Raw genomic sequence first — 27,951 nt, forward strand, 5'->3', positions numbered from 1 at the left:
GTTATCCAGCGCTGCACTTTTTTGTATATATATTATTAGAATCACTGCTCCTGAAAAAACGGCCGTTTTTAAAACTTTTTTTTGCATTGATCCATGTCCCTGGGGCAGGACCCAGGTCCCCAAACACTTTTTATGACAATACCATGCATATAAGCCTTTAAAATTAGCACTTTTGATTTCTCCCATAGACTTTTAAAGGGTGTTCCGCGGCATTCAAATTTTCCGTGAACACCCCAAATTGTTCGCTGTTCGGCGAACTTGCGAACAGCCAATGTTTGAGTCGAACATTAGTTCGACTCGAACTCGAAGCTCATCCCTAGTCTTTAATGTGTTTTAAAGACTGGTTCATAAAAAATGTTTTTTATCGGTAGTTGGACTTTCTCCCTTTTATGGTTTAGCAGCTAGACATGTATACAAATCAGTAATAAATATGTAGTGGTGTAGTTGCCACTAGTAACAGACATCCACCAAATCACCCCACTGCCAGACTCCCATACATCACTTGCAGAGACAATGAACAGTCTTTTGCTGGTTTTGTTTTTGTTTATTGGGGATACAACTTGGTTGGGGAAAAGGGTATATGGGATGCCCATAGGATATTTGACTTGCCATCATATTTTAAAGATTTCACTCGCTAGCACATATTTAGAGCCAGAAGAGGTGATGTGCATGTATTAGTTGCTATGATCTTCCTCCTGCATCACCATGCAGACTGTTGCTCCTCCTCTGCGTAACTCCTGCAAACTATTTCTTCCAGGCATTCCCCATCTATTACTGTGTAAGGGATGAGGACATTACTTTTGACAGTGTAAGGGTGATGTTCCCAGAACTCCTCTCCTCCTGCACAAATCTTATATTGAAGTAAAGTAATGTCACATCTTCTTCCTTAAGCTAGGAGGATCCACTCTAAATAAATCCTTGCCTGGGGTATTGCCCAAGTATCGGCTGTATGCCATACCCAATTACCACCTTACCTTATCCCAATAATTAAGCCAGACAAACTTATTTTGAGTTTCAAATGGCCATAGCAGCCTATTTTATTACACAAAAACCAACCATAACAAAACACTTTAAACATAATAAGAAATGGTAATACACAGCAAAAATATCATAATCTGACTGAAATGAAAACTGCATAGGATTTTTGAAGGCACCTTGATTGATCAAATCTCTGTATCTGGCACCACCTTGCCTTTCCATGGCCCCCAGCCATGACTTACGCCAGATCTGGGACAATTTTTGGCAAATTCACCAGCCGATACAGCCAACTATTACTTCCTCCCTTATTAGGGCAGGTACACCCATACCAGAGATGGGCCCAAGCCATCGTTCTCCAAAGAACTTAACCATCTCCGCCTTCAAAAACCCTATGACCTCTGCCAAGACGCCCGGCATGAAATCTTATGCCTGGGCGGCCCGCCACACCTACAGGGCTCGCTGAATACCGTCCTGTAAGCTCAAGAACCAAAGGTCAATCCCCACCGCACTCAAATGAACCCCGTCCCCTCTCAAGAACAGCCATGGTTCCTTCTTCAACTCCCGGTGACGGATCACCAAACCTCTGTTGCGGACAAAGAATTTTGCTACCGCTTTGTTAACCTTAATCCTGGCTTTAACTCACTCCACTGAAACTGCTAAACGCCAGGAGGTCCTAGCCACCATGTCCGACCATACCACAATGGTGTCCGGGTACAGGGTACGCAATCGTAGTAAATCAAATTTTATGTCCCTGCATAACTCCCTGGAGGCCCGGAGCCCCAAATCATTTCCCCCCACATGTAGCAGAAGCATGTCGGGGGGCCTGTCCAGCCTGGCATAGTGGTGCACTTCTGGAAGAACCCTGGACTACAACATACCCGGGACCCCAATCCACCTGATCCTGACCTGGTCCCTTGGGAAGCCCAACTGACGACCCTCGGGCCTAACCTCAGCCCTTTTAGCCCCCCAGAACACATAAGAATGGCCCAGGATCCACACCAAACATTCAGGACCTGCAAAACAATACAGAAACATAAACAACAACATGAATCCCCATTACCAAAAAAAATCACAACATAGACCCAACGACACTGACACCAAAAAAAAAAAAACACCGAACACAAAAAACAAGGAACATAAAAATGTACGAACACCACAACCCGGCCCTGCCTCATGCCATGTGCCATCTTGCCAGCGCCCCACTATCACTTACAACAGGTGGGGCCACACATATAACCTGAAATGTTGCGACTCCCAGCGTCCGAGTTGACGTACCAGTTTGTCCTCTAGGCCCCAGCGGGCCGCTTCACCTGATTCAAAACGAATGGGAGGAGTAGTCCTGCGTAGGGAAACCCGCAGCCAGGAGACTCTTCTTAAAAACTGACCCAAACTGGAACCTAGACAAGGCGGACCCATCCCGATGTTTTAGGAAAGGCCCGGGTTCCACGCCCCTGATATCGAACCACTCCTGAAACGCCCACACAGGGCACACGGGCGAGCCCCATGCGACTCCCAAAGTAACCCACACACCCTTACCACATTGATCAGTTTTGGACCTGTTGATGAAAATTAACACCACCTCACCCCTTTGAACCACATCTGCCAGGTCCAACCCACCACCTCCACGTTTTGACCTGCACACTAACTCACCAATTCTAAAAGCCCCAAAAAACACTAATATAAATGCCGTCCTAAAAAGTGCAGCCTTGTAAGCCGATGAACAAACCTTACCCAGGGTACCCATTAGAGCACCTAGCATGCTGAAGGAGACCGGGTGGCGAGCATCCTGTGTGGTCTTGCCCCGTCTGTAGCCTCTTAAAACCCTCTTCACCAACGCATGCTTAGTGACATCCCTGACCCCCGACATCTGAAACCAAAAGGCCAAGCCGGTTATTTTTTGACCCAACTTGGAGGTAGATACCCTGTCTTCCACGTTCCTGCCAATGAACTCCAGCACCAGGCACAAACGGTCACCATCACTGGGACAACCTCCTACCTCCTTCTCCAGTGCAATTCACTCCCCCATACCTTCTTGTACGTGCTCCAAGTAGTCGTGCACACTGAATCCCGAATCAGACCCATTACCGTTCGAAGACGATGTCCCAAAAGTGGTCAGGGCAAGGTATGCCGTGCTGCTCCGCTGTCCCACTGTAGGCGAGACAACGCATCAGCCACATCATTGGTCACACCCGGCACATGTACCGCACAAACGTAACAATTCAGACATAAACACAGAAGCACCAAATGCCTAAGGAACTGCACCACCGGGGGAAACTTTGTTAATGGCCTGCACAACCCCCAAACTGTCCCAATGAAAGCGAACCCGTTTATTCCTGAACTCCTGTTGCCAAATTTTCACAGCCAGTACTATGGGAAATAGCTCCAATAGCACCAGATTGCCCAGCAAGTCCACCTTGCGCCACAAGTCCGGCCATCTGCCCGCACTCCACTTACCCCAAAAGATTGCCCCATAACCTACCGCCCTGGCCGCATCTGTAGATAGCTCCAAGTCACACGCAGAAACCATCTCGTCCATCCACAAGGACCTTCCATTAAAATGTTCCAGGAAAAGCTGCCATACTCGCAAGTCGACTTTGTGTGCTTTAGACAAACGCACATAATGGTGCGATGCCCTGACCCCCGATGTGGCTGCAGCCAACTGCCTGCAGAAAATCCTGCCCATGGGCATAATGCGGCACGCAAAATTCAGCTTGTCCAGCAATGACTGCAGGGAATGCAACAAATCTTTTTGCTGCCGAGGGCAACGGACACCACCGCCCGCAGGTCCTCCACCAAGTCAAGGGGGAGCCGGCATTCCATCAGCACTGTTTCAATCATGATCCCCAGGAATTTTAGCGTTGTGACTGGCCCGTCAGTCTTCTCCTGCGCCAGCGGGACACCAAACAACTCAAAGACATACTGCAAAGTGGCCAACAGAGTATGGCACACCCTGCCTGCCGAAGGGCCAATAACCAAAAAATCGTCCAGGTAGTGAACTACAGAATGCAATCCCAACACATCCTTCACCACCCATTCCAAAAACGAGCTGAACACTTCGAACAAGGAACAGGAAATGGCACAACCCATGGGTAAGCAGAGATCCACAAAATAACAACCCTCCCACATGCAGCCCAACAATTGGAAGCTGCTAGGATGCACCGGAAGAAGGTAGAAAGCCGACTCAATATCAGTCTTCGCCAAGAGAGCCTCTTTGCCAAACTTATGATCCCATGCAACGGCCTTGTCAAAAGATGCGTAGGAGACAGCACAAAACTCTCGGTCAAGGAATTGGGTTCCTTCTTGGGAACCACCCCCAACGGAGAGACAACCAGCTCGTCCAATGGGGGTGTAATGAAAGGGCCCGCCATCCTCCCTAAGGCCACTTCCTTAGCCAGTTTTGCTGACACCACCGAGTGGTGGTGCCTTGCAGACATTAAATTATTGGGGACAGGAGGAACACTGACTAAGGTGCAAGGGATCATGAAACCCGCAGAAAAACCCTGTAGAATAAGACGTGCCGCTGCCCGCTTAGGAAGGGAGACAACCTTTCCACCTTCATCGGAGTCCTCCCTCTTGCCAGCCTCACCGGACTTACCTTTGTTTTGCTTGAAGCATTTCGTGAGTGGATGAGAACCCCCGCAGCCGGAGCATTGGAAACGACAGGGTCCCCTGAATCTGCAGTTCCCCTCATTGAACTGCCAACAGAAACCCTTACGCTTCCTGGCCGATGGTGACGAGGTTCCTCCACCACCACCAGCCCCCCCTTGAAAGTGGGTGTTAGCGGCCCGCGCCTGGGTCATCATCTTCTTCCACAAACTGATATCCTTGTGGTCCCACCTAATCGATGGCCTGAGCGCCTTCCGTGGCCTGAATTGTTCATCGTAATGCAACCAGGACACACCCCCATACACCCCCTGTGCCTCACCAATTGCGTCCGCATAGCAAAAAAGCGCTGAGCACTGCTCGGGAGATTTTTCGCCAATCACACTAGCAAGTATATTGAACGCTTGGAGCCAATTACCAAACGTCCTAGGAATAAGCCGATAACGCCGCTTCTCCTCTTCTTCCTTCTTACTCTCGTCCGGTTTAACCTAATCCAGGTTAAACTTTTCCAAGGGCAAAAGGGAGAATATCTCCACATAGTCACCCTTCCAAATCCTTTCTCGCACCTCCAGCAGTCCCTCGATGCACACGTAGACTTCACATTTTGCCGCATCCGCCAAACGCACACCCTCCGTGTCCCCTGTCGACTTCATACTCTCTTCAGCCGTCTTGACCGAGGTCTGCCACAGAGCCTCCTCGAAAGCCGTAGCCACTACTTGTTGCCCAGCCCCTGACAGAGGAGACGACAACACCAGGACCCCGCCTTTTTGCCCCACTGGCGAGCACAGGCTGGCCGCCGCCCCAGATTGAGCCACTGGAGCCAGCGCAGCTGTCCACGCAGATGCCGGGTAAACATCCCTTGTAATATAAAAAAAGCATGACAGGTTCTCTTAAATATGAGATCTGGGGGTCAAAAAGACCTCAGATCTCATATTTGGACTTAAATGCAATTAAAAAAAAAAAAATGTCATTTGAAAAAATGACAACAGAAAAATGTGCCTTTAAGACGTATGATGTTTTGACGTCGCTTCCGCCCTGCTATAGTATGGATACAGGTGGGGGCCAACTTCCCCTCACTCGTCTCCATGCACAGACACAGACAGGTCCCGATCACCTCCGCCGATGCTGACAGCTCCGGTAAGCGGTGGAGGGCATGGGAGATCACGGTGATCCCGCGGCGAATCCACTGCAGAGACCACCATTATCGTGAACAGAACTGCCGGCTCTAAAGATGGATACCTTGGTTGTGGCAGCATCTGCTGCCGTTACCGAGATATCCATCTTCAATAGTATAGATAAGGGGGTGGTAGTTGCGCTGTGATAAAGGAGGGAGAGGGGGGGAGGGAGGAGGGGGAGAAGGAGGGGAACTGCCGACGTATATGTACATGAGCTGGTCGGTAAGTGGTTAAAAGCACATGTTGGATAATGGACTACTGTTCCCAGCCAGCCAGCCAGCCCAGCTTGCAAATCCTATGCCCTCAGGCCACATCAATTTGACACATATGCCCACAGTCTCTCCTCTGATCCAGGACTCCCCATCATTGACCGTGTAATGATGAAGACTTTGCTGATGACCATGTAAAAGCAAAGTTCCCTCACAGACTTCCTGGCACATCCAGCCCTCCACTGTGGTACACTCACGGACCTTTCTCTGCCCTGAGTCCTTGATGGAGAACTTGACCCGACCATACGTTCCGACAGCTTCACCTGCCCCTCTGCTCCAGGAGTTCTTTATCAATGAGCTATAAAGACATTGCCAATGACTGTGTAATGGCAAAGTTCCTTCACAGCTCTCCCTGGGCCTTCTCCTGTGATCGGCGCAGTATTCCATCCTCCACTTCACTCAGCCGACAACTCCCCCCAGTGGCATGTTACCTCAGCTTATATAGGAGGCCCACCCAATCCCAGTTGGGGATTGGTCAGGGCTCCCACATGAGCTGCCTGCCACTCCAGTTCCAGGTCCTGCCCCTCTTCCAGAATATTCTCCCTGGAAGCAGGGGAGGCACCTCAGAACTAGAGCACAGATGGCCACACCCACTGCTACTCTGACCACTCCTAACCCCAGTTTAAAACAGTCAGGCCTAGCTTGCAGCATAGGCCTGGTTAAATTTGCCTGTGCTGACAGTCTCCTAGTAAAAATCCTATTACTAGCACCTACCTATTGGTAGAGGGTGCTACATTTACATAATCAAAAAAGGGTGCGCTTGGCCAATATAGTAAGAGACTGCTGCAATGAAAAATCCCTGGATAGGTGGGATGCAATAAATATGGTAATAAATGTAAAGTGCGCTGTCAAAAATAAGTGCATAAGCTCATAAGCTTACATGAAAGTATCATGTGTATATAAACAGTTAATACAAAATTACAAAAAATTTAAACAAACCAGTGAAACAAAGTCTGAAAAAACATAAGTCCTGAAATAAATGAAAAAATTCTGGTGCAAAGAACCTCTAATTGGTGGGTTCAAAATGTGGTTATATTAAAAACAACCTTAATAAAAAAACGTGTGTGGGAAATTAATTTGTCCATCTGTGAATCATCTGCTAGATCAAATGACAATGTCCGTCCAAAACAATACATATGAGAAGATTCACTGTAAACATATCTAAAAACGTTTCACCATAGTGGTGAGAAATAAATAAATAGATGGCAGCTTACCAGATCCACGAAGGGAAATCAGCTGTTGAAGATCACTCGCTAAGGCTGAGCTCCGGCGTGTTCACACACCCCACGTGCAGAGCCCGCCAGGATGTCGGCACTGCGCTGCGCTAATCACAGGCAGTGACATTGTCCGGATGTGCGGCTGCAGGGATCGGGAAATTTCTCACTGCCTGTGATTAGCGCAGTACAGTGCCGACTTCCTGGCGGGCTCTGCATGTGGGCTGTGCGAACACACCGGAGCTCATCCTTATCACTCACTGGGACTTGAGTCAATGTAAATCTCAGTGATTGATCACGACTAGCTAAATTACCCTGGTGGACACACACACACTTTTAGGATCTTTGGATCTGATAAGCTGTTATCTATTTATTTATTTTGCAGCACAATGGTGAACCATTTTTGAATGTTAACACTGAATCTTCACTTATGTATTGTTTTGGACGGACACTGTCATTTGACCTAGCAGATGATTCACAGATGGACTAATTCCTTACACACACACTTTTTGTGTTATTAACCACTTCCACACCGGACCTATTTTGGCACTCCTCTCCTACATGTAAAAATCATCATTTTTTGGCTAGAAAATCACTCAGAACCCCCAAACATTATATATGTTTTTTTAGCAGACACCCTAGGGAATAAAATGATGTTGCAACTGTTTATGTTGCACGGTATTTCCGCAACAATTTTTCAAACGCATTTTTTTGGGGGGGGGGAACAGTTTCATGAATTAAAAAATAACAAATCAGTAAAGTTAGCCCAATTTTTTTAGATAATGTGAAAGATGATGTTACACCGAGTAAAAATACACCCAACATGTCACGCTTTAAAATTGCGCACACTCGTGGAATGGCGCCAAACTTTGATACTTAAAAATCTCCAAAGGCGACGCTTTAAATTTTTTTACAGGTTACCAGTTTACAGTTACAGAGGAGGTCTAGTGCTAGTTTGAACAGTGTTTACACATGTGGGTGGGACTTACGTGTGCGCTTTAAAATTATTATTTTTTTTATTATTGTTTATTTTACTTAAATTTTCTTATTTATAGACTTTCTCTTTAGAAAATGTTTTGATCACTTTTATTTCTAATACAAGGAATATGAACATCCCTTGTAATAGGAATGGTGTGTGACAGGTCCTTTTTATGGAGATATATGGGGTCTATAAGACCCCACATCTCTCCTCCAGTTTTGTTTATTCCTCACTGAGGCAGCCCACTATGCTGGAACTTGTAATGTCCTTTTTAGTGACAGTTTTGTTTACACACTGCTCCCAGTAGGAGAGAGGGTGCAGCGTGGAAGTTTTAGTTTGCCTGCTATTTAAGCTGCTGCAAGAACAGGAGAGCGCAGTAAGGCTCAGCGAGGTGGTGAGCTTACCTCACTGTCAGAACGAATCAAAGGATGTCGAGTAAGATGGAGCAGTAGGCAGATCCCAGGTGTATGCAGGGAGGGGGTCCTGCTGTCAGGCAAGCTCAGAGATGGCAGTGTGTGCCCGGATATGAGGGGTGGAGGAGGCTCACCGCTCCTCTTTGCTGCAGCTGCCGCCACCTGAGATCCTGGTGGAGATCTTCTCCTGACTGCTGGGACACAGCAAATCATCCTTGCCCTGGATGCCCGATACTGATCCCATCTAAAGGAGCTGCAGGACTGGACAGATATGGGGGGTATTGTTAAATCCAAGGTGTGTGTGTGTGTGATGGAGGAGGGGGGTATTTAGGAGGTGATCAGGATGCGGAGTATGATCAGAATGGAAGGGTCTGGGGGTGTGATCAGGTTGGCGTTATGTGCAGAGCCAGCATGAGCCATAGGCAGCGTAAGCAGCCACCTGAGGGCGCCAGGAGGAGGAGTGCAGATTTGGAGTGCCATGACTGATGAATGGCAGCCCACCATGCTGGGACTTGTAGTGCCCTCTGTAGGGGACTGAGATGTGGCAGCCAGCTATGCTGAGACTTGTAGTGCCCTAGACTGTGGGGGACTGAGTAATCCTCAGTCCCCCACAGAGGGCACTACAAGTTCCAGCATAGTGAGCTGCCATATCTCAATGCCTTACAGACGGCACTACAAGCCTCTGCATTGTGGGCTGTCATATCTCAGTCCACTAAAAAGGACATTACAAGTCCCAGCATAGTGGGCTGCCTCAGTGAGGAATAACAGCCCGCTATGCTGTGACATGTAGTGCTCTACACTGTGGGTGACTGTAGAATGGCAGTGCAAGGGAGAATTCTGGGAATCTTGATGTAAGGGGATCTCTGCAGACTCTGAGTTCCCAGGGGGACTCTGGGAAATATGATGCAAAGGGGAGCTATGGTGATCAAAGACCCCCTTACAGAGTTCTCTTTTACACCAGAGTCCACATCATTCCCAGCATTCCCCCTTAAATCAGGGTTCCCAGAACTCCCCAGAGTTTCCCCTTACATTAGAGTCTGCAGAGTTCCCCCTTACAGTGTAAAGGGGAACTCTGCAGACTCTGATGTAACTCTAATGTAAAGGAGGCTATGTGAAACCTGATTAAGGGGGGGCGCTAATGAATAGAGGAATTATGTGAACTCTGATGTATAAGGAAATCTATGGACTCTGGTGTAAGGGCAAACAATAGAGGCTCTGATATAAGGAGGGAATGCTGGGGAAAATTTGATTTAAGGGAGATCTCTGTGGACTCTGATGTAAAGGGGAACCCTTATGTAAGGGGGGGAACACTGGGGACTCTTATGTTAGGAGGGACTCTGGGAACCCTGACCTATAGGGAAATGCTCAGCACTGTGATGTAAGGGGGACTCAGACAGAAAAAATTATATCCTTTTTGTGTGCACAAAAGCATGTAATGGAAATGTTTATTTTTTAAAAATTATCCTTTTGAAAAAATTCCCTCCTGTCACAATGGTGGGTGTGGCGGGAGGATGGTGTGTGGTGGTGGGAGAGAGCTGCTGAATAAACCAGGGGAAGGGGGCAAAATACACTTTCACCAAAGACAAAGCTTCTTGCACCGGTTCTGGACCTTTATCAAGGATATTCACCCTCGTTTATATCTTCTGTTTACAATTATTATCGAAAGTGAAAGTAAAACAGAATCACAATTTTTGGGTTGACATTAAAAAAAAATCAATAGAGGGGGAAATCTTCCAATGACGACACTAGTTCTGTGACCCTGGTGACACCCTGGGATTCCCTCAAAAATGACAGGGGTTAACAGGGGTTATAACCCTACCTTTTCTGCTTTTATCCAAAATGAAAAAAAAAAAAAGGTTTTAGCTTTTTAGTTACGCTTTAGGCTGTTTTGCACTGCCCAAGGTCTTTATTAGCAGCATGTAACACATTACAGTTCCTGAACCATACAAACCACTTATTTTAGTAAAGGTGGCAATTGGCCCCGTCACTTGTTTGTTTTAATCTTTTGCTGCTTACTTGTTGTTCATCTTTTCCCAATACCTAAATGGTGACACTGTGCTGCTTTAATTGACATGGGCTCCTGTCTTGTGATGCTGTAACGTGGCTTGTGATCTAATTACACATTCACTACTCTGATTTGTGACCAGTTCAAAAACAAGTGCCACCTACCCTGCTCCCAAGCCTGTGGGTTGGCCAAGATTCTGTGTAGCCTGCCCTCATCATAAGCCTGTATCCTGGCTAAAAACATGTTCTGCGGGGCGTGGCCGAACGGAGAGCTGAACAGACGTGCCTGGGGTGAGCTCCTCCAGGCAAAGAACACACCTGGAGATATACTCACCCACGGACCAGCGCTGACCCTGCTTGAGCCTCAGACAGGCACACAGACAAGGAGGGAGCTTTTTGGGACCGGGATCGCGGCATCCGCAGCGATCGCGGAGCTCCGGGCCGACTACTAGGAAAGGCCGCGTCTCCGGCCTACTCACGGGGAACGGCGGCCATCTTGCTTCACCCAGAGGCCGTGCCGGCCCTGTCTCCGGCCGCTACGCATGCCCTGCCTCCTGCACATTCATTGGGGACATTCAGCCTGCTACTGGGGGCCTGTGATCCCCTCCGTACCGCTCTAGGAGACCTGCCAGAGGGACCTGGTAAGTGACGGCGGCCATTTTGCTACACCCGGCGGCCTATCCATCTCTCTTGGGCCCAATGTGAACCCCCGCCACCCCCAGGAATAACTTGGCCTGGCCAATTGAGACCCCGATGGGGATATTTAGTGACCATTCACCCCAGCATGTACTCACAGTACTGCCCTAGCTCCAGAGACTGAATGTGGCGGCCATCTTGCTACACCCCGGCAACCCCTGTCTCCTCTGGGCCTAATCTTAGCCTCACCCACCCCCTGGGGGCACCCTGAGCTGACAGACTGTGGCCCTAGACGGGGACAGTAGCAAGCATCTACCCCCATAAGTACACGAACTGTCACCACGGCCCTGAACACGAGTGGCGGTCATCTTGCTCCACCCAAGCTGCGGTATCTACATACGCTCCTGGTATTCTTACCTCTCTGAGCCTGGATCGCTCCCTGCACAGCCACAAGAGAAGCCCAGCGGGGTCGGCGCCCACCAGTGGTCCCCATCCATACAACTTTGCAGAGAAGCAGAACAGACCATATATGGCTAAGCAATGAGCTGCTGAGCTCCGCAACTGCCCGTAGCTGACAGGCTATTCTCCAGTCGTCGCACATCTTTGAAAAGCATGTCCACACACAGTGCTCGATCTACTGAGTCCACGGACCTGCAACAGGGCACAATCCAACGATACCTGCTCCGCACATCTCAATCTGATTCCCGCACTCCCAAGGACAAGATGGCGTCCGCTCGAAACCCGGGGAAGGGCAAGCCTCCCCCTCCCACTCAGCCGGCGACAGACAGCAGCGAGGACTCGGATGACCCTCCCGTCCTGCACTCGGACCTATCAGATGTGGCGTCCAGGTCTGAGACCCCTGCTGCCCCTCTTTCGGACATGGGTCCTAGAGATGTGGCCCCTCAAGCTTCAGGAGGATCGAATAGATCCGAGGCCTCGACCCTTCTGGCGGCCTTCAGAGCGGAGTTTGAGTCCTGGGCGATCAAAATGGAGACCTCACTCCACAAAGACCTCCAGGCCCTCCAACAGCAGGTCTCGACTAATAAGACCGCAGTGTCTGCCCTAACTGACATTCAATCTGATCATGCAGCCCGCATCACGTCCCTTGAGCATGCCTCCAGGGAGCACTTGCACCGTATACGACAACATCAACTGCGCATAGAAGATGGAGAAAATAGGAGCCGCAGGAATAATATATGGTTACAGGGCATACCGGAGGCCACAGCGGGTACAGACTTAAAACCTTCCGTCATCGCCATCCTCAACATAGTCCTGAGCAGAGAGGTTTCATCACCCATTGAACTAGACCGGGTGCACAGAGTGGGGGGGCCAAGGAGAGAACAAAGTGACCGCCCACGCGATGTCCTCTGCAGGGTTCATTATTACACCCTTAAAGAAGAACTTATGCGCAAGGCATGGCGTTTGGGTCCCGTGGACTTTGATGGTTCTGCTATCCACTTATACCCAGACCTCTCTCGCAACACTCTCCACATGCGCCGAATGGTCCGCCCACTACTAGATCTGATACGTCAAGCCGGAGCAACTTATACGTGGGGACACCCCTTCAGTATCAAGGTGACCAGAGCTGAGCATAAATTTACCCTATCTGACCCGGATCAACTCCCAGCCTTTTTCAGCTTTCTGGAACAAGACCCAATTGAGGTACCGAATTGGCTGGACCCGCCGGATGACCGCATTAGGGTGCAAATACGGGACCCTCTCCCACAACGACGCAGGCAACCGAGGTCCAGATCACATTCTACAGGCCCCAGAATACGTCGGCCTACCTCCCCAGAAGCTTAAGGTACCTCTAAGACGTTACATGAAGCCATTTCAGCGTTCCCCACATGACTAGCACCCTCTCAGTGCGCTGCTCATCTCTTGATCTCTTGTCTCATGATCAGGATGAGGTTTGGAATCCCCACTACCCCTTTACAGAATTTTTGGGTTTTTTTTCCTTTGTTCCACCTGATTTCAGCAAGATATGTTACGATAGGAGACAAGATGACCTGCTCCGTACCCCAATGTCTCAGGATAGAGGGAGCAATACATTGACAGGCCTTCTCCCTGCCCTTCGCTAGTGTATTATACCTAGCTGGGGTTCGGGAGAGGCTAAAGGACTGCAAATTTCTGATGTTTGATTTGGTTATGCTATTATTGAGCTTCTAACATATTTTACCACACTGGCCTTATATTTAGGTATTTAGTGGAGATGTTCCACCTGGATACAGGTAGAGGGGCCGATAGATGGACTGGATGGGTCCACGGTCTCTTGCCATTGTCCACATGGACACCTCTAGCTCTCCATATACGGTTTCTCATACACCGCTTAGTCTCACCTTAAAATGTTACTACACACTGTTACTGACTTCAGTATTATTACACAGATTTGTTTCCGGGGCCCCTGTTGGGGTCTATGGATAGCATATGTTGAAAATGTTTACTTCCCCCTTCCCATGATGTTATTTTACAGATTGATGTCTCCTCTGTGAGGGAGGGAGGGTGGGCTTGTACGAAGTCATTTGCCCACGCGGACCCCCACCCTCCTTCACAGACGATCTGATGTGTGTTCTGCTGTTTAAATGTTTTGTTACACTGATGTGCCTCAAATAAGCTACATATGCCTGTCATGCTACTGGGCTCACGGCTCAGACTCTCCACTTCGACCTCCCACCCTCAATAGGTCAGGCACGGATAGTGCCTTTGTACGTGATTTTTCACGTGGTGTCCCGTTTTCGTGGACCCCAATAGATTTGTTAGGCTCCTTATTTAGGTGTCCCCCCTACCTAGTTGTGTCCTGGTATATTTTTGCCACCTTATAATCCCCCCCCCCCCCATCCCTCTTCCTCCCTCTGTTGTCTCTAGGCTGACTCTCTTTTTCTCATTCCACTATGGCCCACACGGTGCTATCTCATCCTCACCTGAAATTTTGCTCCTACAATGTAAATGGCCTCAATATAGCATCTAAGAGAGGGCAAATCCTCTACCAAATGCATAAACAACAGGTCAATGTGTTACTGTTACAGGAAACTCATTTCCACACAAACTCCACCCCTTCCTGCTCCAACAGGTACTTTAACAGATGGTTTCACAGTACAAACCCGTCTCAGAAAACCAAAGGCGTTTCTGTTGCATTCCACAAAACGCTTCCGATTGACCTGATAGACCAGGTCTCGGACCCCCAGGGAAGGTATGTGTTCGTAAAATTCTCCTTATGGGGCACGAAATTCACTATTGCCAACCTCTACCTACCAAATACTAATCAAATATCGTCTGCTCTGCGGTACATGAGGATCTTGTCAGAATTTGCAGAGGGTAAAATAATCATAGGCGGGGATTTTAACGCCCCCCTGGATCCACTCTTAGACTCATCAACCTCTCGCTCATCCATCTCCTTTACTAAATTAAGGGCATTTAAACGGGCTATATACGATTTACGTCTAATTGACATTTGGCGGGTCTTGTTCCCCAAAAATTGCAACTATACCCACTTCACACAGGTCCATCACTCTTATAGTCGTATAGACTATTTTCTTCTTGACCACAGCTGTTTGGATTGGTCACCTGAATGCGAGATAGACTCAGTGGTCTGGTCTGACCACTCGCCTATATATCTGACACTAATGATTCCCTCCACGCCGGTGAGGGAGTGGACGTGGAGGCTGAATGATTCCATTCTCACAAACTCTGACTGTTCCCAAAAGGTCTCAGAAACCATTTCTAATTTTTTAATAGATCATGCATCGGACACTACCTCGCTACCCATACAATGGGAGGCACTTAAAGCTGTCCTGCGAGGAATCTTTATTCAGATGGGGACCCGCTTGAAAAAGGTTCGCTCAGCTGCAATAACCTCCGCAATGCAAAAGCTTCGAGACCTTGAGACCCAACATAAACGAGCTCCAACGGTGGGGACTCTTACAGAGGTCTCAACGGCTCGATCCCAACTCAAGGACTTATATGAGGCTTTGGCTCGTACCTATGCGGACAGACTTGCATTACATCAGTACCGATTCCAAGACAAATGCGGTAGACCGTTAGCTCGCACCCTTCACCCAAACACGTCTTCCACATTTATACCCCAGATTCGGGCCCCCTCTGGAGAAATGCTCAGTGAGCCCTCCAAGATATCACAAACATTCCGAGATTTCTACCAAACACTATACAATCTTTCGCCCGGCGTCTCTTCTAGCCCCACCCTTACACCTGACACCGATAGACAGTCTTATATTGAGGAGACAGAGCTCCCTACACTGGACGGCGATACTGTAGAAGAACTAGAACAGGTAATTACAGCGGATGAGGTCTTGGGGGCGATAGCGGCCACCCCGTCCGGTAAAAGCCCCAGGCCCGACGGCTTCACCCCTAAATTTTACAAGACATTTGCTCCCCTATTGACCCCCTTCTTGACTAGGGTATTCAATTCCATATCGGAAGGCTTGGCGTTCCCTCCACAAACACTTGAAGCCCACATTACCATTATCCCAAAACCAGATAAGGACCCTACTTCGTGCGCTAATTATAGGCCCATATCGTTAATTGGAGTGGACTTGAAAATATATGCAAAAATTTTAGCCACTAGATTGAATCCGCTTCTCCCCCGCCTCATACACCTGGACCAGGTGGGTTTTGTAAGGGGTCGCGAGGCAAGGGATAACACCCTGAAAACTCTGCTTCTTACCGACTATGCACTCACCCATGATGTCCCTCTATGTCTTTTGACGGTCGGTGCGGAAAAGGCATTTGACTGTGTTGACTGGCAATTCCTCCAGATGTCTTTGAAACAGATAGGTCTGGGCCCCAAAATGCTATCCTGAATTATGTCCCTTTACTCCTCTCCTTCTGCTAGAATACGGGTGAACAGCTCATTATCACCTTCATTTTCCATCCATAACGGGACACGACAAGGCTGTCCTTTATCTCCCCTTCTCTATGTCCTTGTCATGGAACACCTGGCAATTGCCTTGCGCAATAACCCTAACATCTCGGGTGTATCGATAGGCCCTATTCATTCCAAACTGGCTCTCTTTGCGGATGACCTACTAATGTTTGTAACCCAACCCCATATATCTTTAACACATATTATGCAGGAATTCATGAGGTTTGGGAAGCTGAGCAATTTCAAAGTGAATCATACTAAGTCAGAAATCCTGAACATTTTTTTATCCCAGGAGGCCCTCCGCCAAGTATCCACTAAGTTTCCCTTTAAAACAGGCTCCACTTCCATCCGTTACCTCGGAATCCAAATACCCACAGAAAGGTCCCAATTGTTCTCTCTGAACCATGCTCTCCTTCTGCTTAGAACCAAGACTGATCTATCAAACTACATGAAAAAACGCCTATCGTGGTTAGGGAGAGTGAATACTCTAAAAATGGACGTCCTCCCTCGGTTTCTTTATTTGTTCCAGACAATTCCTATTTCAATACCCTCCTGGTTCTTTAAGAAACTCCGCCAACTGTTCTCCTCCTTTATCTGGGGGGGGGCTCGTCCTCGGATACGCTATGAGACGCTGTCGCTTCCCAAGATCCGTGGTGGAGCTGGAGCTCCAGATGCCTCTATATACTATAGAGCAGCAGTACTAACACGTATAGTTAACTGGTTCCATCATTCCTCCACCAAACTATGGGTACAAATAGAGAGCCATCTCAATTCAATAGATCTCCGCGCACTACCGTGGACGCCTACTGAATTCCTTAAAGGGGGATTACCCCTGAGTGACCTCACCCGACAAACTATACAAATTTGGACCCGAATGAATTCCTCCAAGACCCTATCTCCTCTGAAAGGACCCATGACTCCACTGTTTGGAACTCCGGCTTTTCCACCGGCCCTACAAGTAGAGAGCTTTGGCCCTTGGTGCAAGAAGGACCACAGACGACTTGCCCAAGTCCTGCGTTCAGATTCTTCTCTGATTCAAGACGTTCCCTCCGGCCCACCTTCCCATACTTCCACGCACTGGCTGCAGAGGCAACAGGTGCTATCTTTTATTCGAACCTTCCCATCATTACCTGATGTACTTACTGACACAACAGACTTGGAGAACATGCTGCTCCAGATTGACCCTCCTACGCATGTGGTCTCTCAACTATACTCTCTCATACATATGGTCTATAATCCTGACCTCCCCCCATACACACAGGCCTGGAGGGAAGATTTGGGTCACCCCATCTCACCTGTAGATTGGCAAAAGTGCTTCATTCTGACTCATAAAATATCCTTAGCCTCCAAATCGCAAGAAAAGGGATTTAAATTACTGACCCGTTGGTATAGATGCCCCTCGACATTACGCTGCATAAACCCGGCGCTCCCAGATACCTGCTGGCGTTGTTTGTCATCAAAGGGAACCTTACTCCACATTTGGTGGGAGTGCCCCCCTGTGCGGAGGTTCTGGCAAAAGATCCTCGACTTGTACTGCAGACTCATGGCGACCTCGGTTGCATCCTCTCCTGAGGTAGCCTTGCTATCTATGCTCCCTGGCCCGCTTAAATCGGTCAAAAAAGACGTTCTGCGTCACTTTCTGGCGGCAGCTAGAACGGTTCTGCCCAGACATTGGAAGTCGACAAGCATGCCTTCCCTGGGGGATTGGGCAATTGAAGTGGACCAAATTAATAGACTGGAACGGATGTTGTCGCAGGAAACGGGTAAGGAGGAACAATTTTCCAAGACCTGGACCTCGTGGTCTATCTTCCGCTATTCTGCGGAATTTATTTCATGGGCTACAGAGGATTCCACCAATGCAACTGTGTGACCAGAGTGGAATCTCTTTCTCTTAATCTCTGTATTCCTTACTCCCTTGTCCCCTCTACTCTTACTCTTCCTTTTCCCTTTCTCCCCTTATATGTTACAGCGCTACACAATCACCTAAATCATACTCTCTACCCTCATCAGACCAATAATGTGACACACATTGAGCTTCCCCATCAGAGAAAACACATTTAGCACAGCAACAATAGCCCTAGCGTGTTTGCAATAGGTGGACGCCACTCGTTGAGTGGATAGTGGTGCTCACCTGCACTTTAATCAGCTTAGACGGTATAACTACGCAGGCTTAAATATCAAACTAAATCATTAAGAGCTCACAAATTGTTTAAAACATGAGATGATATGTTACCGGTATTGCAACGATGTCTATTTCTATTTTTTGTGTTTTTGTATGACATAAATGTATACTGTACATTTTTCCTTTCTCAATAAAATAAGATTGAATTAAAACATGTTCTGCCAAATATAATCATGAGCCTATGACCTGGTCCAAAGCATGTGCTGTCTATCTGTTACAGGCCTGTATCCTAGTCAAGAGCATAGCCTGTCTATCATGATCATGATTCTGTGACCTAACCAAAAGCTATTCTTCCTTTAACAATCCTTTAACCTGGCTAGGAACACACCGTCTACCAAATCTGATCATGAGCCTGTGATCTCACCAAAAACGTGTGCTGGCTGCCAAAATCATGGGCCTGAAACCTGACCAAAAAGATATGTGTCCTCAACTTTGAATCTAATGCTGCATACACACGATCGGAAATTCGGCCAGCAAAAGGCCGATGAGAGCTTTTGGTCGGAAAATGCGACCATGTATATGCTCCATCGGACTTTTGCTGGCCAAATTCCAGCCAGCAAACGATTGAGAGCATGTTCTCAATTTTTCGATCGGAAAAAGTTCCTATCCAAAAATGCGATTGTCTGTAGCAATTCCGACATGCAAATTCCTACGCATGCTCGCAAACATTTCAACACATGCTCAGAAGCATTGAACTTCATTTTCTTGGCTTGTCGTAGTGTTGTACGTCACCACGTTCTTGACAGTCGAAAGTTCAGCGAACTTTTGTGTGACCGTGTGTATGCAAGGCAAGCTTGAGCGGAATCCCGTAGGAAAAGCCATCATATCTTTTTCCGACAAAAATCCTGATCGTGTGTACATGCCATTACTTGTAACATGGCCAAAAACCCATGTTGCTTACTGTGATTACTAGTATGTAACCTGACCAAGGACCTGTGCTTCTTACCATGATTGGGAGCTTATGACCTGGGCAAGTATTTGTGTTGGTTACCCGATCATATCATGTACCCCTGCCAAGAACATGCATTGTCTAACATAATCATTAGCCTTTGACCTGACCAATGACCTGTGCTGCCTACCCTGAACATGGGCAAGTTATCTGGCAAAGAGGGTCTGCATCCTATTAGAATTTAGGAATCTGCTTAGTGTGCTGTGTTTGGGGTGCCTCTACCACACTCAGTCCACACATATGCCTCCCGTGTCAACTAATTAGAATTGCATGGGTGAATGCCAGTCATCCACTACATACGATATATGATTCCATCCAAAATTGACATACAAAGTGATGCTTAGCCTGCAAATCCTCACACTTAGCAATCATTTTCTGAAGTGTGATGGCAAGGTCTAGAGTAGTATCTTCACAATAGAAATAGGTAGGAAACTGCATAATAGTTTGGTAGAACTCCCAAACAGTATGGTACATGTGTGTGTGATGTACAGTATATGTGTATGCATATCCTTCCCAGTCATTGTGGGACACTTCATGTCTCTTTCATACCATGCAACAACATGCACTGTGGTAACATGCCTTTGTTGCTACATGTTCTTGAATACATTTGAATAAAATCCTGTTTCATTGACTTAAATGGGACCTTGCAGGGAAGCACATTCACAAATGCAGGGTGACTTTTTTTTCACAATGTTCCTTAACATACTCTATTCAAGCAAATTTCTGCCTGCATTACTCTAAATGTTCCATAATTTGCAAAATGTCTAATAACATGAACAGTGTGAACATACTTTCAGCTCTTCCCTTCACTCTTTAAAATCCTTCCTGTGATATTTAGTAAGAGTTATGCACACTGTTCAGTCATTGTTGCCAGTAAATAAAAAACTGATCTAGCTTTTCTGAGATTTTTTTTTTTTTTTTGCAGTTTGAGCACAGTACGAGAAGCCTATAAATTACTTTCTGCATTTCATAATGTATGAGTCAGTTTTTGTTTAATTAGACATGTCAGCAAATCTTCGCTTTGGAATAATAGTGTACACTAAAACTGAATCAGAATGTCTCCATATACCTGAAGGTAAGGTGCAAAGCCTTGCTCGAGTGTCTGTATGCAGATTATAGTCTTTTTATCTTTTATTTTGCTTTAAGTTGCATTGTTTTCCCATGCTTGTTGCATGCATTTAATATTCATGCTTAAATAGAAATGGAATTTGGTCATAGAATTCTGTTGGTTGGTATTCATAGTATGTTATATGATCTTAGTGAATTTTTTTTTTTTTTGGCTAATTGGGAAATTGAAAAAATAAATAAATAAATGTGGTTATGAGTTATTACAAAGCATTCTATACACAATGCTTTCAATTAGGTTGTAGAATATTAAAACATGCATAGCACCAGTGGTGTCGCTAGGGGATAGCTTTTGGGGCTATAGCCCCGAATCTCTGCAGGGGTCCCCAAGGGGAGGGGAGGCTCTGTAAGTGGGGGGGGCTCTCTAGGAACCCTGATGCAGGGGGGAGGCTCTCTGTGAACCCTGATGCAAGGGGGAAGCTCTCTGGGATCCCTGATAGAAGGGGGAGGCTCTCTGGAAACCCTGATGCAAGGGGGAGGCTCTCTGGGGATCCTAATGTAAGGGGGCTCTCTGGGGACCCTGGAGTAAGGGGGGGCTCTCTGGGGATATATACATACTCACGTATATTATATACATGTGTATGCCCGCCCAAGCGTATGACTTTCTTTACTACGTTGCTATGGGCTCTAGCCCCAGATCTTTTGTAGACCTAGCAACGTCCCTGCATAGCACATTCAATCACTTTTTCTTTATATAACACTCATATTTTCAGTCTCTTTTATTTCAAATCCAATGTTTTCCACTGATTAACATATATTAGAGATGCTTTACCTACCAGAGATTTCTATTTCTATCCATAAATTGCTGAGATTCACACAGCTTTTTCTAAAATACAGTCAGACAAATAACCTGACCTTTGCTCTAATTGGAGTGTGAAGGAGTAAAGTAACTGTAGGTCTCCAGATTGTCCTCAAGTCTTCCAGTCGGAGAGTTGCTGTACAGAAGATTAATGTAAACTAAAATTTAGGCATTTACACTAGTTGTATAAATAATAAAAAAAAAAAAAAAAAACTTTTATTTTGTAAATTTTTTTTTTTTTTTTTTATGCATACATCATCCAATAATCTCATCCTGTGTAGTAGGCTTAAATCTGCACTCATGGCAATCTTATTATTTGGACACTGATCACTCAGAAAAAATATATATTTTTGGAAAATTGTGTTTCTGTTGTGTTAATAATGCCATTTTTGTGTCGCATGCCTCCTTCAGCATCTATCTGCATCTTTAACCCAGCTCAAAAGCTTATGATTTAAAGCAGAACTTTATTCAGAAGCACTGAAAGTTTTAATTGGGATAAAATCTGAGTAAACTGTAAATGGGAGTGGGCTCACTGGTGTATTCCTTGTAACGGCTAGTTGTGTTTAGAATGTACTGAAGCAAGAGTTTGCATGAGACATGATTTCTTTACTGCTTCAGAACAAATATTTTATAGAATGTTATTTTTTTTTCTGAAGTGCATGAATGCACAAAAGACTGAGATATCCAATTGATATACTTATTATCTCAACTGGTTCCTTCTACTGACTCATATATCACTAAAGATTCTTTAAATATGAATGTAGGGCTAAAAAAATAATTTATGTTCTATTTATATCTATATTACTAGGAAAATTACATATAATTGCAGTTAATTGAGGTTCACAATGTCATTTTAGAATGTGAGATTAAACCCCCCAAAAACTAAAATATATTATACTGCATTTTACCTATTAGATGTGGTTGCTGCATTAGATCTCTTTTTTTTAGGCATTTTTCCTTTATTTTCACCTAGTGATCTGGCCAGTAAGTCTGTTATTTTTCAAAAGAACTAGCTGTCCAGAAAAAGTGGAAGTTAGATAGTTGAGATAAACCATTTACCACTGACAGAGGTGCTTACAATGGTAAACTTTTATTCATTTATGATCTCAAAAGGGGGAAAAAAAGGTGTTACTGTAACTGCTTAACAAGTGTTAGCTGGAGATTGGATTTTGTTTGTTAGTCTGTCTAAATCTGCTAGCGCATTTAACACTACCCTCTCCACAGACTAGACAATGCTGTCGCTAAAATGTCTCCATTGTGCCTCCAACCAAACAGAAATGGTGTTACTGGCTGGATCACCAGGTGAAAATAAAGGAGTGTAGCCAGACACTAAAGTAGCTACCACATTTAAAGTTTGGTAAAATGCATATAACATTTTTGTTTTGGGGTTTAATGCAGCTTTAATACATTTGTCACCACTATGATAGTTATTCCACTGGATTATAATTTCACTGGTTTATGGTAATCTAGTGGAATGCCTTCATTGAGCAGACCCGATACATTTTAATATGGTGAGAGTAATTTATAAAAAAGTAACTTCAAAATTCAATTGCTAATTCTTCTTTACGCCTCAGTTATTCTATTGCATTCTTAAAACAGTTTTCAAAATACTTGTCTTTTTGATCATAGATATACTTCTTCTTTATAATGGCAATTGCAAAGCGCTAAAAGTCTGTGGTCATTCAAGGATCCAAATCTAATATTTCCTTTACAGGTTTATTTTGGATACTTGAATGACCAAATAGTGTTTTTTTATTGTTGGATTTGTGAAATCTCTCCCCAATAGGGTCACAGACAGAAACAAAACCACTAACTTCTCCCCATTGTATTAAAAAAGAAACCATTTTCACTGGAATTCATTTTCAAAGGTTCCTCTTCCCACCAAAATTCCTTGTTTACCCTGCTTTCTTCTTTTCCAGCTATAACAAGAACTTCAGTTCTTCTGATACATTATCTGTTATGTAAAGTGTCTTTAAAATGTGTACAGGGTAATTAAAATCTCCCAGTACACACTATAAGAAAATCGGCCAAAAAATTGTCTGGTTTGCCTCGATGTTTCACAGCCGGTCAAAACCAAGGATGGTACTAAAGAATGGTTTGAACTGTATGAAAATTTTCAAACAACAAAAGCTTTTTTTTATTGTTTCTGACCATGTCTTTCGTATCCGATTTTCTCGTAAGAAAACAGTACACATTAAACAAAAATTGTTAGTTCTGTTCAACTACAAGAAAAATTTTGGAATTTGTCCCTTCAGAAATGTTCACTTGGAAAATCCTGAATTGGGTGGGGGAAGTAGTGTGCACACTATACAAAAATCGAACAATCGTTCCTCGTATAGAATTTTTCTTCAGAATTTCCCATAGTGTGTACACCACTTTACTGGGATCCTGTCCCTTCTCTTCTTATATATACAAGCATCCTCCCTTGAACTGGAGGATTCCACTGCTAATGTGTGGACAAGCAGATCACTGTGAAATCTGCAAGCTTCAAAATTGGACTGTAAAAATCACAGTTGGAGCCCCTGGATTGTTATAGGAAGCAAAACATCTTTAGCACATAGTTTTTACATGAGACACATTCTTACAGTTGTGCATGAAATCCTATAGTTATTGGACTAATGGGTCAGTCCATCAAAACTAAAATTTTATTCTTGAGAGGTTTCCAGTAGGTTTAATTACTCAAATACTTTTTTCACCTTCTGGGGACCATTGCTCTGAAGTCGTTCAACATCAGTTGACAAGGCTGACCCTCTTGCATTGTAATTGAAAGGACCCTGTAACATTCTTTCCTACATCTCCCAGCAAAGTCAATTAACATGTACTAAGGACTAATGCCCTCTCACTCATAAGCCTGGTCCTAGGTTTGGGGCTAGTAAGTTAGTCAAGGAAAGCAGTAGGTTATTAAGTGCCCCTTTTCTGTCCTATTTTTCCTATTTGTACACTTTCCACGTAATAAATGCAAACCCATGCTTTATGCAAGGACAAATGAGTTCTCTCTTTTTAAACGTGCGATTTAAAAATCAATCACTCAATAAATATATACTAGAAGGAAATAACCCAGGAATAATTTGCAAACATTCTAAATGTAATAATTCAATAACTACAGTTTTGTAACTTTAGTGACTAAAATAAATGCTCATTCTCAATATTCAAAAGGTCATTATGCAAATTAACAAATAAGCTACACAAGAGACCGTGATTTCTTAAGTTTTTAGAGTTGTCTTTAAAAATAAAATTCCCAAAAGTTTTCAGTATAAACTTTGATATTGACATCTTTCAAAGTTTTTGAAAAATGAAGTTTAGTTGATTTTTAAATTCATATAAAGTATATTATGTCATTTAAATCTAACTGTTCCACTCAAATCTACACAGTGGTCTTATATTAAATTGTAGTACACTAAAGTTTTACATACATTTTTCTGGCGGAAATGTTGAGCACTTGCCTCGAATATAGTCTAGTTTTATTACATATTACGGCTTTTATCAAAACATGCAGCCTTCGATAATTATCATATTTTCATTCTATAAAATAAACTCTGAAACCTAATTTTCTTAAGTCAAATCCCCAACTTACCCGTCTTGATCAACAGAAGTAAGAATAGAAATCCTTTAATCATCAGCATCTTTGAATATCCCATAATGCTAGTGCTATTGTCTGGGAGTCACCCGGGCTAACAGAGCAGAGGTCCAAAATTGTCTTCAGCATCAACGCTGCCTCTTTTATATCCTTCAAAGAATAACTCATATGCATATATTATGATATAGCATCAGTTTATAAATAGATATAGAAATTAGACAATCCTCAAAATGAGACGTAGTAAATTGGTTTTAGGCTTTTGGCATTCTTTGAATATCCTAATTATTCTATCATTTGAGTTATAAAAATTATCCTCTTGTGAGTGCCCAGTAGATGTGACTCTTACCTGGTGGAATTTATGGGAACAGCCCTTTTTCAAAGCCTTAACTAGGACAAACTGTAGAATAATTGGATAATGTAGGTAGTTATGACACATGACAGATGCCAGCCATGATTATTGTCATAAAAGGTATATTAGGAATAATGATATACCGGTAGTTAGAGGTGAAGGTTGTCCTTACATTGTAAATAAGACCAATGACACCATCTTGCCAGTTACATCTGTGAAACAAGCAAAGAAAACCACAATCCTTTTGTTGAACAAAATCTACATCCAATGAGTTCACATGATGATCAAGAACGTTTTATGTACCTGAAAGTTGTTTTTTGTTGGCCTTCATAATTTTACACACTTGATTTTTATCAGAGAATAGGAATAGCATTCCCTGAATAAGAAATGTAGATGTAGGTCCAGACAGGACATATCTAAACCTGTAAGATTCAGGGAGAGAAAAGGACTTGGGGGGGCTGGGGGTAATTTCATATTAGTGCAAAATTAGCAAATGTGGCTGCTACACCAGCAGAAAGAAAACGGTCCAGTATGCATAAACCATTTGACCTTGGGAAGGTTTTGCCCACTTCATGATTGACCATGTCATTTTTTTGCTATTCAGTATTGCTCTATTTATATATATATTTTTTTTACATGCTGTGACTGGTATGGCAGTGATCAGAGATACTGACTGGTTACAGTATGTAAAAAAAAGAAAAAAAACACTATTTTCTATTCAATTTTTTTAAACTTTCTTACATTTTTAATTTTTGTTTTTTACCATTTAAAAAAAAAATTCTTACTATATATATATATATATATATATATATATATATATATATATATATATATATATTTTTTTTTTACATACTCTCATCAGAGTAGTTCAGTGTCACTATAGCAACACTGCAACTTTGATTGCTGTTACAATGATGAGCACTGTAACAGCAATATTTTCAACTGTTATGAATAACAGCTGTGATTACAAGTGATCTGCATACCATCTCATATTATAACAGATTTGTGGAAATTGTTATAATGTGATCATGTGCTATGTGATCACATGATCCCCTGGATGGAGAAAGCAGGCAGGTACAGAGATCTGCATTCCACTGTGTCCAGTGCACACCCCTAACACAGAACGGGCTGAATGATGTACATGTATGTGATCCTGCCTGCCAGTGCCGCCTGTCGGCAGTAAATCTACTATGGGTGGGAGGTAGTGGTTAATAAGGTGGTTCTATAGACTTAAGAATTGTTTTTTTCAATTCTATGCATTTTTTGTTTGCAATCTATACATTATGGTAAAAAAACTTTTGTTCTACAGGATCTCCCCCTCACCCCCCTTTATATTAACCTGATCCCAATCTCCATCCAGTGCTGTGCATGAGAGCATCGGCTCTTTCCTCTCTTTCTTTCCTCACAGGGCAGATTGCTAGTAGCGGGGGCCATTGGCTTCCGTTGCTGTAAATTAAATTCTGTGATGGGGGGGGCAGGCCACACTGTCTGCGTCTATAGACTCAGACAGGGCGACTCGGGTATAAGCATGCATGGGTGCCCCCAAAGAAAGCGACTTTCTTCAGGGTGGGGGGGGGCACTGGCTGAATGGCTGAAGAGGAGGAGCCAGGAGCACCAGCAAGGAACCCAAGAAGAGGATCAGGGCTGCTCTGTGCAAAACAGGTAAGTGCTTTGCAGGTGCTGGAAGTATGAGTGAGGGAATTGATGCAGCGCCACTTTACACTTATGGGCCTGGCCAAAAGGTTGGTGAGGTAAAAATGGTTATGGCCAAAATAAAATATTAAAAAAAAAAAAAATAAAATAAATATTTCTTCCACGGCTATAGCTTGTAGCATGTCATCTTTATCACCTTGCATAGGCTAAATACAGCCTGGACATACACTGAAGAGATTGTAAAAGTAAAATAAGCTACATTGGGGCCAGCAATGACCCCCAGCAATGACCCCCAGGAAAGTGTTGGGGTCAGCAATGATAGCACCTGGCAAGGTGTCAGGGCAAGCAATAACCTCAGGTCAGTGGGGTAGCTAAGTATTGTAATTCAATGGCTGCAAAGAAGCCAGATTAACCATCTAAAGACTCACACACTTAAAACAAGCCACGCAGTCAGGCACTCTGCCCCATGCCTATGCCACAAGCTCTTCCAGACAACTTCCCCCTTGCACCAGCAACACTCTTCTCATATCAGTCTGCCAAAGAGGGTAGTTCTGGCAGCTCTGAGTCCCAGCAACCAACACATTGAAATGAAGGGAGACATGCTGCAACCACCTTTCAACCTCATGCATTGTGATTGTGGCACAGTGGGTGTGCATTTTGCCCCTACCACTTTATATTGATGGTGGCTGGCATGTCCCTATTTATTAATGGGCAGTTTGTTCCACCACAAGTATTACATTATGCTGCTCTTCCACAAACTTTACAGTATGCTCCACCACAAACATTACAATGTACTGCTCCATCACTAACATTACAGCTGATCCACTACAAACATTACAGTATGCTCTACCAGAATCATTAAATCATGCTTCTCCCCCTACAAACATTACAGTAAGCTACTCCATTACAAACTTTCCAATATGCTCCACTACAAACATGTGCATTATAAAATAATATTGTATGCACATAATTGGAAAACTATATTTATGACTATTATTATATATCACTACACTATATTTTTTAACCGTTTTTGAAGTATTACAGTATTCTCCACCATAAACATTACAGTATGCACTGTATAAACTGTATACATACATGCACTATTTAACTGAAGTATAAACAAGATGGATAGATAGATACGGTATACATGTTTCATGCACACAAGCA

At 44.6% G+C, this 27,951-nt stretch overlaps 1 protein-coding gene across 1 annotated transcript in view; it reads right to left on the reverse strand.

Moving 5' to 3' along the window:
* Positions 1 to 24,946, reverse strand: part of LOC141107850 (uncharacterized) — a 65,333-nt gene extending 40,387 nt beyond the window's left edge. Inside the window, exon 1 of the mRNA XM_073598875.1 lies at positions 24,780 to 24,946. Within this exon, the coding sequence (XP_073454976.1) occupies positions 24,780 to 24,843 (64 nt within the window). The 5' untranslated portion in view covers positions 24,844 to 24,946. The remainder of the gene's footprint in view (positions 1 to 24,779) is intronic.
* Between the last annotated feature and the right edge of the window lie 3,005 nt (positions 24,947 to 27,951).

The sequence above is a fragment of the Aquarana catesbeiana genome, linkage group LG09 (assembly GCF_042186555.1).
Source record: "Aquarana catesbeiana isolate 2022-GZ linkage group LG09, ASM4218655v1, whole genome shotgun sequence".
NCBI lineage: Eukaryota > Metazoa > Chordata > Amphibia > Anura > Ranidae > Aquarana > Aquarana catesbeiana.